This window comes from Thamnophis elegans, chromosome 2 (genome assembly GCF_009769535.1).
Source record: "Thamnophis elegans isolate rThaEle1 chromosome 2, rThaEle1.pri, whole genome shotgun sequence".
NCBI lineage: Eukaryota > Metazoa > Chordata > Lepidosauria > Squamata > Colubridae > Thamnophis > Thamnophis elegans.
Window position 1 is genome coordinate 48,880,373 of NC_045542.1, and position 14,348 is coordinate 48,894,720.

At 44.2% G+C, this 14,348-nt stretch overlaps 1 protein-coding gene across 3 annotated transcripts in view; it reads left to right on the top strand.

Moving 5' to 3' along the window:
* The window catches only part of GCGR (glucagon receptor), a 45,176-nt gene continuing 30,828 nt past the window's right edge, over positions 1–14,348 (top strand). Inside the window, exons 1-2 of one of the 3 annotated variants that reach the window (XM_032208967.1) lie at positions 862–1,026; positions 6,874–6,927. In XM_032208967.1, coding sequence (XP_032064858.1) covers positions 914–1,026; positions 6,874–6,927 — 167 coding nt within the window. In that variant the 5' untranslated portion in view covers positions 862–913. Of the gene's footprint in view, positions 630–861; positions 1,027–6,873; positions 6,928–14,348 lie in introns of those variants that run through there. The other 2 variants (XM_032208969.1, XM_032208968.1) reach the window with 2 other exon arrangements.

Here is a 14,348-nt window from a genome sequence, read left to right on the forward strand (position 1 = left end):
TTCACGCACACGGGTTAGAAAGTTGAAGCGCGCCACGCGGGGGAGACTTGTGGCTCTTGATCAGGCAGACCCGAACGAGGGAGGGAGCCTTGCTCCCGTTACTCATCGGGAGTTCCACGCACGCCGCGGCCCCACAGTCCGGTGAGACGGATCAGGTGAGAGGCCCCCTCCTCCGTAGTCTTGGCGCCTCCAGCCTCGCTTCTGCCTTAACGGCCGAGGGGGGCTCCGGCGCCGCAGAGCAGGAGGAGGAGTTCTCCAAAGACCTCGAGGGCTGAGCTATAACTTGCGGAGCTAGAGAAAGAGAGGCGAGGGAGCCGCTGAACCAGCCGAGGGGACGTCCGGAGGAAGGTTCGGAGTCTCTCCGGCTCCCTGCCCACACCTGCCGTCGGAGAAACGGCGCGATCTTGGCTGCCTGCCCGGCCCCGGTTCCCCTGAGGAGCCAGTCGGTCCCCTCCCCCGACCCGCTCAGTGGCGGCTGCGGCGGGTCGCGGCTCTGAGAAAAGTTTTTGAGAGAAACGGAGCTTGACAATCGACGGCGTGGGGCGGAGAAGAGCAGCACGAAGCTTGCCGGCCCCGCAACCCTTTGCCTGCGATGCGCCCTAGAGGCGCCCAGAACCGACGCCAGCCCGGTAGGTCCGCGCCGGGAGCCCGGGGACGGGACGGGGATGGTGGCGCCCTTCTTGGGCCAGGAACTGGGGGTCGTCCGGCTGGAAGTCCCTGAGCCTCCCGGGGTGAGGGTGGGGGTGGGGACCAAAGTCCCGAGGTGAGTTTTCCGGGGGGGGGGGGTCGTCGTGGCAGTTCGTGGAAGGGAGCCTTCGGGGCTGCATTTGGGAGCCCTCTCGGCTCCCGCCCGGGCTAAGAGCTGTGCACAGGCGCGGCCGGCAGCCTCTTTTCGCCTCCATCCCTACCTCGGATGGTTTGGGCGCTCTCCGGTTGGAGGGTTGCTTTGGGGAGCCAAGGGAGTCCGGCTTCATCCGGATCACCCATGCGGATAAAACGGGACAACAACTCCACCGGGTGCAGAGGGTAAGTATGGTTGAGGAATAAACACGAGCGAATTCTGTAAACTTTCAACTAGGCAGCAACGAGGCAGCTCCCAAATATTCCCCTCTTCGAAGGCGCTCCTCTTTGATTGGGGGGGGGGACCTAGATAGAAAATTCCCGCTTCTCTCTTAGTAAGTAAGACCGAGCGGGCTTCCCTCCATCTTGCACTGGACCTGGAGCCGGGCATGCCAATTCTCACAGCATTATGGGTCTTTCACTATTTTGCTGTTGACAATTCGGAAAGGGCAGATATCCATCCATGAGGTTGGTTTTATTTATTCCTTAGGTCTATTTGACTGTATCAACAGGTACTGTTGAACAATAGACCAAGTAGAAACAATTTGGATTCTTTTATAAGTTAGGATGCATGTGCCTAGTATATAAGGTAAAGGTAAAGGTTCCCCTTGCACATATGTTCTAGTCATTCCTGACTCTAGGGGGCGGTGCTCATCTCCATTTGAAAGCCAAAAAGCCAGCACCGTCCATAGATGTCTCTATGACTAAACACGGATGGTGCACAGAACGCTGTTACCTTCCCACCAAAAGTTGTTCCTATTTTTCTACTTTCATTTTTACCTGCTTTCGAACTGCTAGGTTGACAGAAGCAGGGCTAGCGATTCGAACCGCCAAACTGATGACCTTTCTGATCGACAAGCTCAGCGTCTTAGCCACTGAGCCACCATGTCCCTTGTCTAGTGTGTGTGTGTGTGTGTGTGTGTGTGCGCGCGCGCACACACACACACACAATTACATTTGATTTACAGAAAGAGAATGAATGAGCCTCCATTGTAAATTCAGCTCAGAACTTTATGGCTTTTAAAAGCTAGCAAATGGATACGGTCTGACTTTTGGTGAACTGCAACTCACTTCACCCAGTGCTTTCACTGCTGCAGTCACCCCATATTGCTTCTTCAGGCTCTGCTGTGTCTTGTTACTTTAGTAGTGCTCCAATGCTGGCTACCCTCAGCCTTTGGTCCCCTGTCCGTGGCCTGGCCTGGCTTAGTTCATTAATTACCTAACACTTGGCAGAACTTCCACTTAATTAATACTAATGACAATCTGCTGCATGTGCAGAAGAAAAGGTGGCTGCAGGGAGAGCGTGCCCAGTGCTTGAGCAAACAATATTTAGCAAAGAGTGTGTCCCATCTGAACTCTTACACAAAGATGGGAATAGGGAAAGTGGGGGAGGGGGGATTAACCATCTCCCTTCTAATCAAAGAGCAACATACAGTTTAGGTTATGGCAAAGGCGGAGTGCAATGGACACTATTATTGTCCATTCAGGTGATTCGGTCTAAAATTTCTAGATGTATAATGTCATCCAGAGGTCTTCAAACTTGGCAACTTTAAGCATAGCTGGCTGGAGAGTTCTGGGAGTTAAAGTCCACAAATCTTAAAATTGCCAAGTTTGGAGACCCCTGATCTAATCTCACAACATCCCCTGGTAAAATTAAGAAGGATTCTAGGATAGTATTCTTGATGTGTTTGGGTTCACATTCAAATTAGAGCTGTTAGAAATGATTTTGTAGTGGGAATAAATTACTAGCCTATCTGAAGATTGGCATTTGAGAGTAGACCCTGTCTCGACTGGGTTTACTGTCAATATTATTCTTATCCATATACCATTTCATAACAAAACTTTCTAATGTGTCAGGAGTATCACATAATAATCTTTGGTACGCTTTGCAGCAAAATAATGGAATGACAGCAAAATCCTAACCAAGTTGGTAGCTGATGTTTTTGGCACTGTTGGGTTAACTGTGCCTCTGTGTCATCCTTAGTGAGAACAAGGTTTATAAGGAACTGATCATAGGGATATTTCAATGTATCATTTCTTCATTGTCAGGTAAAGTCAAGACTTACAGCAATTTTATCAAACTTTTGAGCCATGCATAAAGAGCAGACTTTTTTTTTGTCCCCAGAATTAGTTCTGACCTCTGAACTTTAGTCCAGACAAGAGTAGAAGGTTTAGGTCATAAGCCTATAATTTTGCTAAACTTGTTTTCTTCTTTTCAACTGTGACAACACTTTGGTTCTTTTTAGCAAATTCTTAGAAAAGCTGCCTTTGAGCCAATAGTTCCCTTGTAATCTATTATTTGGTTCTGTAATATGAAATGGAGCACTGACATGACCTTAAAATGCCTTGAAAGACTTTTTCCTATTTCTCAAAAATCCAGTTTCCAATCCCTGCCTTTCTGTCCCAATGTAGTATGGTCTGGACATTTTGTGTATCCATTTATGTTATACACCAATGTGTTTCAAAAGTGAAAAGTAGAACAAAATTGTGGAAAGGTCTAGAGTTTTAATGATAATGCTATACAGTAATACACAACAAATAAATTATAAAGAAATATAAGTATTCATGTTATTTGTGAAAAAAATATATTAGATTCATTTGATAGGTATGCCACTTTTTAAAACTTTGAATTAATTGAAAACTGTTATATTTGACATAGAGAACAGTTAGCACCAGGGCTCCCATGTCTGGGATGTAACGTTAGAATCCTGTCTGTCTGTCTGTCTGTCTGTCTGTCTGTCTGTCTGTCTGTCTGTCTATCTATCTATCTATCTATCTATCTATCTATCTATCTATCTATCTATCTATCTATCTATATCTGTGTGTGTGTGTGTGCGCGCGTGTGTGTGTGTGTATCCCTGTTTGGTGCCTTGCCAATACACTAGACTACAACTCCCATTCTCCATAACCATTTTTGCATTCTAGCTCTCTGTACCCCATAGCTTTAAATGGGTAAAAGGAGATGCATGTATCAAATCTGCAGAAAAACAGCCTGCAGAAGATGGTTATAGACAGATTCCAAGCTGCATGTTGCCACTGAAATTATAAAGATTTCCAGGAGCATATCTCTTCTCTAACCTGAACTGTTCTCTCTCTGTTTACATGCTTCTTTTTACTGAAAGATGTCTAATATGGTTTGTAAATTTCCGATAATCTTTGCTTTCCTTATCTTGAGTATAATTCATTGAAGCCTCCATGACTTGGAAGTTGGAAGAGATCACTACTGTTTTTGTTGCAAACATAGCAAACAATCTGTTCTGTGCACGTACCGAATGATCCTGGTTGTAATAGAGAAAGGTTATGCATCATGAGGTCATCCATGTTCTCATCTAATGTAACCAAACTCACATTGGAACATTGTTGATATGATACTTCCTCATGTCCCAATTAGCATGAACCTGAGAGTAAATCCTGAGGATTAGGGATGAAACAGAATTAGCCTTTCTGTTCTCTGCCTGACTCTTTCCCAGTATTTAATTTATAATTAAATACTGAATTTAATCAGATCTGGAAGCTTTCACTGGTTCTTTCTGTATGTGCTTAGTGATCAAGTTTTCTTTAGATAACCAGAATTTTTAAAAAGCATGAACCCCATCTATTGACGTATATATGAGATACGATACAGTAGTCCTCCTTATTAGAGGGAGTTTATTGCATCTGTGCTGAGTTTTAGAGATAGTTAAATGGTTGTGCAGCTGCTCCACTGTGTGGCCAAATCAAGATCATTAATCCCCCAGTATTTTCACAGTACTCCTGATATTTTACCATGCCATCAAAAATGCTTGATCACTCGTCTTACACCTCCGTGGTAAAATCTTAGCTTGGGCTGGAAAACCTTGACTTAGCTTGTCTTAAAAGCATAGTTCTCTTACTTCATCATGGTTCCATTACACGCTGAGAAGAAGGAACAGATTCATGCAATTCAGAAACAGGCATGTTTCCCAACATTGCATTAGAATCTACGGCCTGATCAGAACAAGTTGCAATGCAAATGAAGTACTGAACAATCTTTTTATATGTTTACTTAGAAGAAAGTAACCCTTTGTGCAGTGGGGCTTCCAGCAAAGTATGCCTGTGATTCCAGTTGAGCAGAGCAATCCTATAATTAGAGCATTTTGTGGTTCCACCACTAGAAAAAGCACAGGGGCTGCTTTGCTTGCACACCTGCAGAGCATACTGTATTTTTTGGACTATAAGATGCAATTGTGTATAAGACACACCAATATTTCAAAGAGGTAAGTAAGAAAAAAAACGTTTTTCTCCTCCCTGGCCCCCAGGAGCACTATGCAGGCTTCAGCAGGGCTGGGGGAAGACAAAAATGTCCCCGTTTTTGCAAACAATGTGCTGTTTTTTGCAAAAAATGGGGGAATTTTCATCTTCCTCCAGCTCTGCTGAAGCCTGCAGAGTGCTCCTGGGGGCTGCAGGAAGGGAAAAATGCCTCAGTTTTTGCAAAAATGGGATGCAGGGGCAGGGATTCGGGAAGCCAAAAATGGCTGTATTCAGTTTATAAGACGCACCAACATTTCCATGCTCTTTTAGGGGGGGAAAGGTGCACCTTATACTCTGAAAAATACAGTTGTAAGTGTAATAGGAACACCAGGGGATGTCCTTCTTGTATCTTTCCTGATGTTTTTTTCCCCCAGGGAAAAAAAGTTTCATTTGGTTTGGCCTATTGTGAAAGGTTAGAGGTCTTTGGCTGTGTCCCTAACCAAAGCCTATTTTGTATGTTCTGGGCTCTTTCTAAGGTCGGGATTTCCTAACCTTAGAACAGGCAGCTATGAAGTCTAGATGGGAGTAGGGGAAATATTAGTTTCCCCTATGAAATTGAGTATAGAAACAAAGTACCCCATGCCACTGAGAACAGCACTTCAAGTCCTAACCCAGTTCTTTAGTTGGGTTGGCTGTGAGTATAGCAACTCGAGTTAAGCAGATAAGGAGTGTTCAGTATTTCAGGCCCAAGAAACAGAGAGCAATTCTACTTTTTGGGTTGATATACAGAGATCCAAAGATAATGATAAAAGAGAGGAAGGAAGGGGGCCTTTTCATGTTTGTTTTTTATCTTTACACTTTTCATACCATCGGTTGCAAGTAAAGAGATATCCATACATCAATTCCAAAGCTGGCATTCATTACCCTTAATTTGGAAGCATTTTGTGAGAATGCAAATGTTATCATACTTACAAATCCAAGCTTGCCTTTGATCTTCTTGAATGCTGATGCCTGTAAGACATCATAGCTTTGTTGTCAGAGAAGCAAAGAGGTTCTGCAGTGATTGGGAAGAGAATTGTGACTTCAACTTCTCTCCCCTTCATAGAAAGATCTGGTGGTCCTATAGCAGTGATGGCAAACCTTTTCGGCACCGAGTGCCCAGAACGTGCGCCGGAGCACCGGAAACCCTAAGACCAGCTGGCTGGTGCACATGCAAAGACCAGCTGGCTGGCGGGCATGCATGCGCACGCCGGAAACCAGAAGAGTAGCTGGCGACGGCATGCATGCCCACAGAGAGGGCTCTGCGTGCCTTCTCTGGCATGCGTGCCATAGGTTCACCATCACAGTCCTATAGGATATTATTGGAGAAGGCTTTTAATGGGTAATTGTATCTTGAAAATGTTCCAGTATTTGTGAGAGCAACATTTTTACTGCTGAGGTCCACTTTCCCTTGCAATAACATTAACCAATAAAATGAATCCTAAGTGTTATTTGGAATTGCTCAACAAAATCTGACTGGGGAGTTGTTGCTTTCAATGGCCCACAAGAAAAAAAAAATCACACTCTTCCCAAATTACATTGACCCAGGATGCAGCAAGAAGAAAGTTGCAAAGGGGGAGGAGAGAAAATCCAATGAATATTCTGTCCCACTGCAGCTTTTGAAAAGCCTGGCTGTGTGCTGCAGTGGACTGAGCTTAAAAAATAGACGGGGCTGCCCAGCTCTTGCTTCCTGTCTGTCTGTCCATCTACCTGCCTCATTTGATCTGTTTTATGTAGCAGACTAGGAGAGACTGCTTTTATCAGAGGTTTCATTTGTTTGCTTAGGCCAAAGGTCACCGAAATTTTGAAGTCACCAAATGGCCCACTCTCTCTCTACCGGTAAGTTCTAGTTTTTTCCCCTTTGACAAAAGGTAGGAATGAATTAATACTGACAGGTATTTTTTACATTTGTACTTCTTCAAGTAGAACTAAGAAGTACAGTACATATGATTCATCTCTCTTTTTTATATACCTAACATCTGTGATGCAAACTACAAGTAATCCTTGTTTAATGATTGCCTTAGTTAGTAGCCATTCACAACAGTGATGAAAATGTAACTTTATATCAATCCTCCCATTTATGATCTTCACAGGTCTGTGAATCAAAGGAAAGCTGAAGTAAGTTCATAAGCACAGTTGTGGTTACATGTTTATGGAAATTCCCAGCCATCCGGGTCATAGTTTTCCCAAAGGTGCTTTTTCCAAAAAAGCTGGACTTTGTTTTTCCTTGAAGACGTCTTGCTTCTCAGACATCTTCAAGGAAAAACAAAGTCCAGCTTTTTTGGAAAAAGCACCTTTGGGACAGTTGTAGTTACATTTAGCAACCCTCTTTGCTTAACAACCAAATTGCTGTTCCCAATTTTGGTCACTAATCAAGAATTAACTGTAGGTTGAAATAGAATTAACTCCACAAATAAGCTTCTGACCGGCTATTTTTGTACCAGAATCTTTCAGGCTGCATCCTTACCTTTGGCTCTGCTTCTTATAGATGCGGCAGATGACGTTTAGCCCCAAATTGTCTACTTTTGTTCAGTGAATAAGAACTCAACATACTTTAGGATTTGAGCCCTAACATTGTCAAATATACCAGGGAGCTAACTTGCAACAACCTAATGGCGCACCTGCTTTGGATGTGTACTTCTTTTCCATTGGTGGGGATAGTGAACTGGGTTACTTTTGATTGCTATCCCTTTCCTTGTCAAAGGCCCAAGGGGCGATCGCTGAGCTACTGCCACAGGACTACATGCTTCCCTGGAAAGCTATGGAGCGATGGGAGGCCCCAAGCAGGGTCCTTTGGATCGCATCTCATCCTCTCCTCAGTGCCCTTTGTGCCTCAGTTCCAGGCTGGGTTGTGTCAACAGAGTGATTGCAAAGAGTTCTGTTTGAACAGGTCTTACTCACCATGAGACTTTGCAGCTTGGGAAGCAGCCTCAGAATAACAACTCCTGTTGTGTCACCAATCCCAACCTACCCGGTTGGATGAGAGCCATTCATCGGCACTTCCTCCAATAAAGTCAAACCGACAGGACTAGTTTTAGATTGGAATGGCAGAGCTGTGATTTCCCCTTCCCATCTCTGATGGTTTCCTCCCATCTTATAAGATTGCAGTGAGGGCTGTAGGATTACTGATTTGGTTTAGAACAGCGGTCACTAACTGGCAGTCCGCAGAAAAATTATTTGCATTTTTTATATTGCACTAAATAAGGGTTCCCTGGGCAGGATATGTGCAATGAACGCTTGTGTTGCTGCAGAGAGTCTCCCCTTTTGGGATCTTTTTGTGGGGGTTAGAGGGGGGTCAGAAATTCCAACTTGGAGTCTGCTTCAGCCTCCTGGTGTGTGGCTTTGGGCAAAGGCTGGAGGGAATTGCCACTGGTGGCGAAGAGCCAGAGAGGTTTGTTCCGGTGAGACTGTATCATGGCCTGGAACTGGCTGACCATCTCAGCCCACTGAGCCTTCAGGTGCCGGTACCTAACCTTGCATTCCCATAAGTCTTCCCTCTGCTTGGAAAGCCTATGCTCATAGTCCTCAGTGAGGTGCTTCTGCTGAGCCTGCTTCTCGGTCAGATCCAATTTGAATTGAGCCAGCTATTTTGCCAATGCGTTCTCGTGGTGTCTGCTTAGTTCCAACAAGTGCTTCCTATTGGAGCCCCAAGGAGCCCGGGCGGGCAGGCAAGGACAGGCTGGGAGGGGAGGGTCGAGTAGAGGCCGCCGAGGCCCCCCTCAACATGAATGACATCAAGTTGGCCACGCCCATCCAGTCACAGGACCACCTAGCCACGCCCACCCAGCCAGTCATTAGACAGATCATATTAGTGGCCCACAGGATTTAAAATTATGAATTTAGTGGTCCCTGAGTTCCAAAAGTTTGGGGACCCTGGTTTAGAAGAAGATTCGGGAGCAGTCTTTGAACACGAGCACGTGCACATGTGTCACTTCCCTACCCCATCCCCATGAGTACTGGTGATTATAACTCTTCTTCCCAGTAGTACTGTCTTCCCTAGGCCAAATAGCAGCGGATCTTCTTTCCATGCCACTGAGTTGTTGATTTTGAAGGGGAGAAAAAGAGCAAAGCAAAGGGAACTGGAGTGCAGTATAATATTCAGACAAAAGCTATGTGACCCATGAGCTCAGGGAACTGCCAAGATGTGCGCCATCCAGGCATCCTTCTGCAACTCATGACGTTGGAGCCAGTGCTCACTACGGGATACCTGGCTGGGATAGCTGGCCAGGCTTGGCACGCGAACTCTCGTTAACCAGCTCTTCACCAGCTGTGCTGGCCAGTCTACCCGTGTTCTTCAGCCTCAGCAAGCTGTCTTGTTGGAAAGGTGCAGCTGGTTCTTCACCAGCTAAATCGATCATTGATCCTGAACTCATAGAATTGGAAGGCGCCAAAAAACTCAGATCAGAATCGATGTTCCAAATCTTGGTCTTCAATATGGACCAGACTTTGCTTTCCCTCCTGAGTTGATTTAGAGACAAGATTCTCACAGTATATACGATCAGAAGAAAAGTTATTTCTGCTATAAGACAGGCGGGCAGAATTGAAATTGGGGACCAAAACTGTAATAGTACCAGGCACCATTCAGATGAGAAATTACTGTTAAATAAGTAATAAAGTAAGCAACCTTCCCTTACTTTAACACCTTCCGTATGCATGAACTTCAGTTCATAGGATTCCTTCAGCAAAATGACCACTAGTGTGAATTTAGGGAGTTAAAGCTCACATATCCGGAAGAGCCTGAATTGGGGGGGGGGGATACTCCCAGATTGTAAACAATGGATCTCCCCTCTGACTCTTCATTACAGTGACCACTTTGGGCAAATTCCAAGCTCAATTAATTCTGATTGTTGGACTCCATCATATATGCAGGGAATGTACTCTTGGTTTGCATAAGTGGGATAAAGTAACAGGGCAGAAGGACAAGAATCTCGGAAGAGCATCTCTTCCGTACAATATCTCAGTATCACTTTTTCAGTGCCTCCCTATTCTCCGGAGTTGCTAAAGCAACATCAGCCATTTGTGCTAGCATTTAAAATAGATGCAGGCCTATGAGAAGTTTGTTCCTACATCCCAAAATAGATACTACTATTCATCTACATTTGCTCTCTGTCCAGACTGTCTTTTTTAAAAAAAAAATCCTATTCTGCTTCCAGCCAAGTGCCAGCTTTTCCTATCTTCCACAGTCAGGCAGTTTTCCATCATTGTATTGCAATATAAGGTAGGAACTGATAAGTTATTATGAAGGAGCTCCTCCCCCTACATTACCTTCCAAATGACAGAGCCCATTGGAATGAGCTGTTAAAATCAGAAAATTTCAGCCAACCATGAAGAGCTTCTATGAAACCTATGAAATGCCATTACCATTATGGTAAAGATTATTGCAAAAAAGATTGCCTGGTGTCTGTCTTCTTTAGGCTAATCATTCCCTCATCCTGACAACTTGGTAATACTGAAAAATGAAACCATCAGATTTTCTGTGGCTATTTTATGCACAAAGATAGGAAGAGGACTGGGTCGAAGAGATTACCCATCTGGCCATGGGATTGTAGAGCTGACTCAGTTGATCCGTTGTCATTTTTTCAGCCTGTTGTTTTCATCTAGCAACCTGCCAGCAAGACTAGTGAAGGGGAATGAAAATCAGAATTAAGGAGGAAGATCTGAGGTGGAAAAGCAAGTGAGAAGAGCAGAGAGGGCAGCTGTTGAATGCCTGCGAATGATAGAGCTAATGAGCTTCTCCTTAAGGAGGTTAGCTAAAGGTATTGGATCTCTATTACTGGAAAAAAGCCAACCCCACATACCTCATTGCATCAGTTCCTCCTCAGGGCTTCTCTTCGTTCCCAGCCAAGCAAGGAAGCCCCTGCTGGGCTGGATTGTAGCTTCCATGCCAACCTGGTCATGGAGTATGTGCCATTAACACACTAGGGGCTAATCCCTTAGCGTCTTAACAAGAGAGGACACACACCCCTTTTCTCCTATTCCTACAATCTTTATCTTGAATGCTGAACATCAAGCATTAGTGAAATGTTGGTGCCTGGGTGTTGTTGCATGTGTGTTTGCGTATATGTGAGAAAGAACAAGAGAAGAATCAAAATGGGAAGCAGCTCTGATCTTGCTTGTCTGCAGGTGCCGCCATACCATGGACAATGGTGGATGGTGCAGTACAAGTAGTCCTCGACTTACAATAGTTCATTTAGTGACCGTTCAAAGATACAGCATCACTGACTTATGACAATTTTCCACACTTACAACTAATGGTAGGATTAAGCCGGTTTACATCGGTTCGGTAGATACATATTTTTTTGCTGAGCTTGGCAAACCAGTTAGACATGTTCCGGAAAATCGGTGTTTTTTGGAACACATCTGGTTTTCATTCAACTTCCTTCCAGGTGGGGAGGAACCTTCCCCAAAAGTCCAAGAGGTGAGCGACAGAAACCTTTGATCATGTCACTCAGGTGAAAACTGTCTCAGGTGGGGCCTACACATAAGGCAGCAGCCAAGGGCCAAAGTGCCAGTGGTGCGCCAGAGGGTTGGGGAGGGTGCTGAAGCGAGTGTGCATCCTGCCTGCCGCGCCCATGCCGGGTGCCCCTTCCTGGGCAGAGTTGGAATGCCTCTGGGTTTAAGTGCCAGTAGATGCTAGCCTTTCCTCCGGGGGGCCTGGGCAAGTCCTAGAGAGAGACAAGCCCATTTCAGTGCCTGGCGCCCAGATGCCCTCGCTTCCTCCAAGCATTTCTTTGCCTACCTGATTTCCAGCTCTGTCGCATTTCTTACCATCGTGTGCAGGAAACAAAAGTTTGGGAGACTAAAAAAAAAGTTCAATCAATAAATTCCAACTTCTCTCTCTCTCTCTCTCTCTCTCACACACACACACAAAGATCTCGTGAAGTTGGAATTGATTGATTGAACTATTTTTTTTAGTCCCACAAATTTTTGTTTCCCTGCACACTATGGCGAGAAACGTGATGGAGAAATGCGATGGAGCTGGAAACCATGTAGGCAAAGAAATGCTTGGGGGAAGCGAGGGCACCTGGGCAGTGGTGGGTGGGACAAGCTCCGCGTTGCGATGCTGCAATGGAGAAATGGGCAATGGAATGGCTGGCACGAAGGAATGAGGAGGCCACTTTCTTTCTTTCTTCTTCCTCTCCTCCTCCTTCCCTCGTGCCACCCACTTCGTTTCCTGTTCCTCCATTGCAGCACAGCACCCAGGATCCAGTTTGATAGCGGGGTTGGGTGGGTGTTTAACAACTGATTCACCCAGGATCAAATTGGCCATTGCGGGGCTGGGCCATGTCTCCCACGCAGGCCAACCTGACCCTGGGCGAACCGGTTGTTAAATTATTTAAATCCCACCACTGCTTACAACCGGTATCGCGTCCCCATGGTCACATGATTTGGATGCATGACAACTGATTCACATTTATGACAGTTTCAGTGTCCGTGAGTCATTTAATCACCTTTTGTGACCTTCTGACAAGCAAAGACAATGGGGGAACCAGATTCACTTAAGATGTTATTAATCTAACATCTACTATCTGTAGTTCATTTAGTGACCAAAGCTATGACTTTCTTTCACACTTGCATCCGTTGCAGCATCCCCACAGTCAGGTGATCAAAATTCAGACACTTGAAACTGACTCATACATATGACGGCTGCAGTGTCCCAGGGTCATATGATCACCTTCTGAGACCTTCCAACAAGCAAAGTCAAGCCTAATGGCCTCTTGCAGCACTCTGCCAGCCAAAACATTTTGGCCAGCAAGGCTGCAAGAGGCGTCCATCCCGTCTCCCCCTCCCTCTGGCCGGACCGCAGAAGAGAACTACGATGTTGATCCAGCCCTTGAAGAAATCCAGTTTGATACCCCTGTTGTAGGCCTTTTATAAAGGTTGTGTGCCCAGGTTTGCAGCCCCAGGGGGGGTTAAGATGCTCATTTCCTGACTAACATCCGTACTAACCGTTTTATTTGGTGCCATGGATATTTATTCTGTACTGTTTTAATAGGTTTAATAGTTTTTACGTCTTATGACGTCTGCTGCCCAAAGTCCCTTGATTAGAGGGGAATCTATAGAAATCAAGTAAATAAATATGTACTCAGAGGAGGGCTATAAGATGAAAATTTATATTTTTCTGTTATCTTTTTGCAAAGGTCTGTTTCAGAAGAATTGACTAGAGTTGCTGTTCTGTGTGCACCTATGTTTAATTAAGCAACATTGACATTCAGAGTAAACATGCATGGGATCAAGTAACTTGTGTTATTGAAAGAGGGGAGAGTGATATCCTCTGAAATCAGGGCCACACTTCTTAGTAAAATAAATATGAACCTACAAACATCAAAGACAGCTGACCCTGAAATTGAAGCATCCAGCAAAGAAGATACTGATCTGTATATTCTGTCTGACTGTATTCGCCCTTCTCTCTTCCTCTTCCTCTCTCTCTCTCTCATCTGTCTGTCTATCTATCTGTCAATCTTATCTATCATCTATCTATCTATCTATCTATCTTATCTATCTATCTATCTATCTATCTATCTATCTATCTATCTATCCATCCTATCTACCTTTAATCAATCTACTATCAATCTATTCTATCTACCTTCTGTCTGTCTGTCTGTCTGTCTATCTATCATCTATCTGTCTATCATCTATCTACCTATCATCTATCTATCCTATCTACCTTTAATCAAACTATCTATAGCTATCTATCTATCTATCTATCTATCTATCTATCTATCTATCTATCTATCTATCTATCTATCTATCCTATCTACCATTTATATCTATTTATCTATCTATCTATCTATCTATCCTATCTACCTTTTATATCTATCTATTTATCTATCTATGCTATCTACCTTCTATCTATCTATGCTATCTATCTTCTATCTATCTATCCATCCATCCATCCAATCTATCTTTTATCTCTACCCTATTCTTTATGTCATGCAAAGGTGACAAATCATGAAAAGTTTAATTCAACTGACAGTCACAAGAACCAATGGCATTTACTGCAGAGTTCTTCAAAAACCCAAATGAGAAGCTGCTAATATTTAAGATATGTCTTAATTAAAACTAGTCTGTAATCATAAGATTAATAACCAGTTTGAAAATAATTTGGTAGAAAGGTCCTATAAAGTATGTGCAACCCCACCACTAAAATAATAGCCCATGGCATAACATTTTGCCACAAATGGAAAAACTTATTAAACACAAATTATGAAATTACAGAATAAATTACAGGAACAGCATTAAATCAGTGATAAACTCTT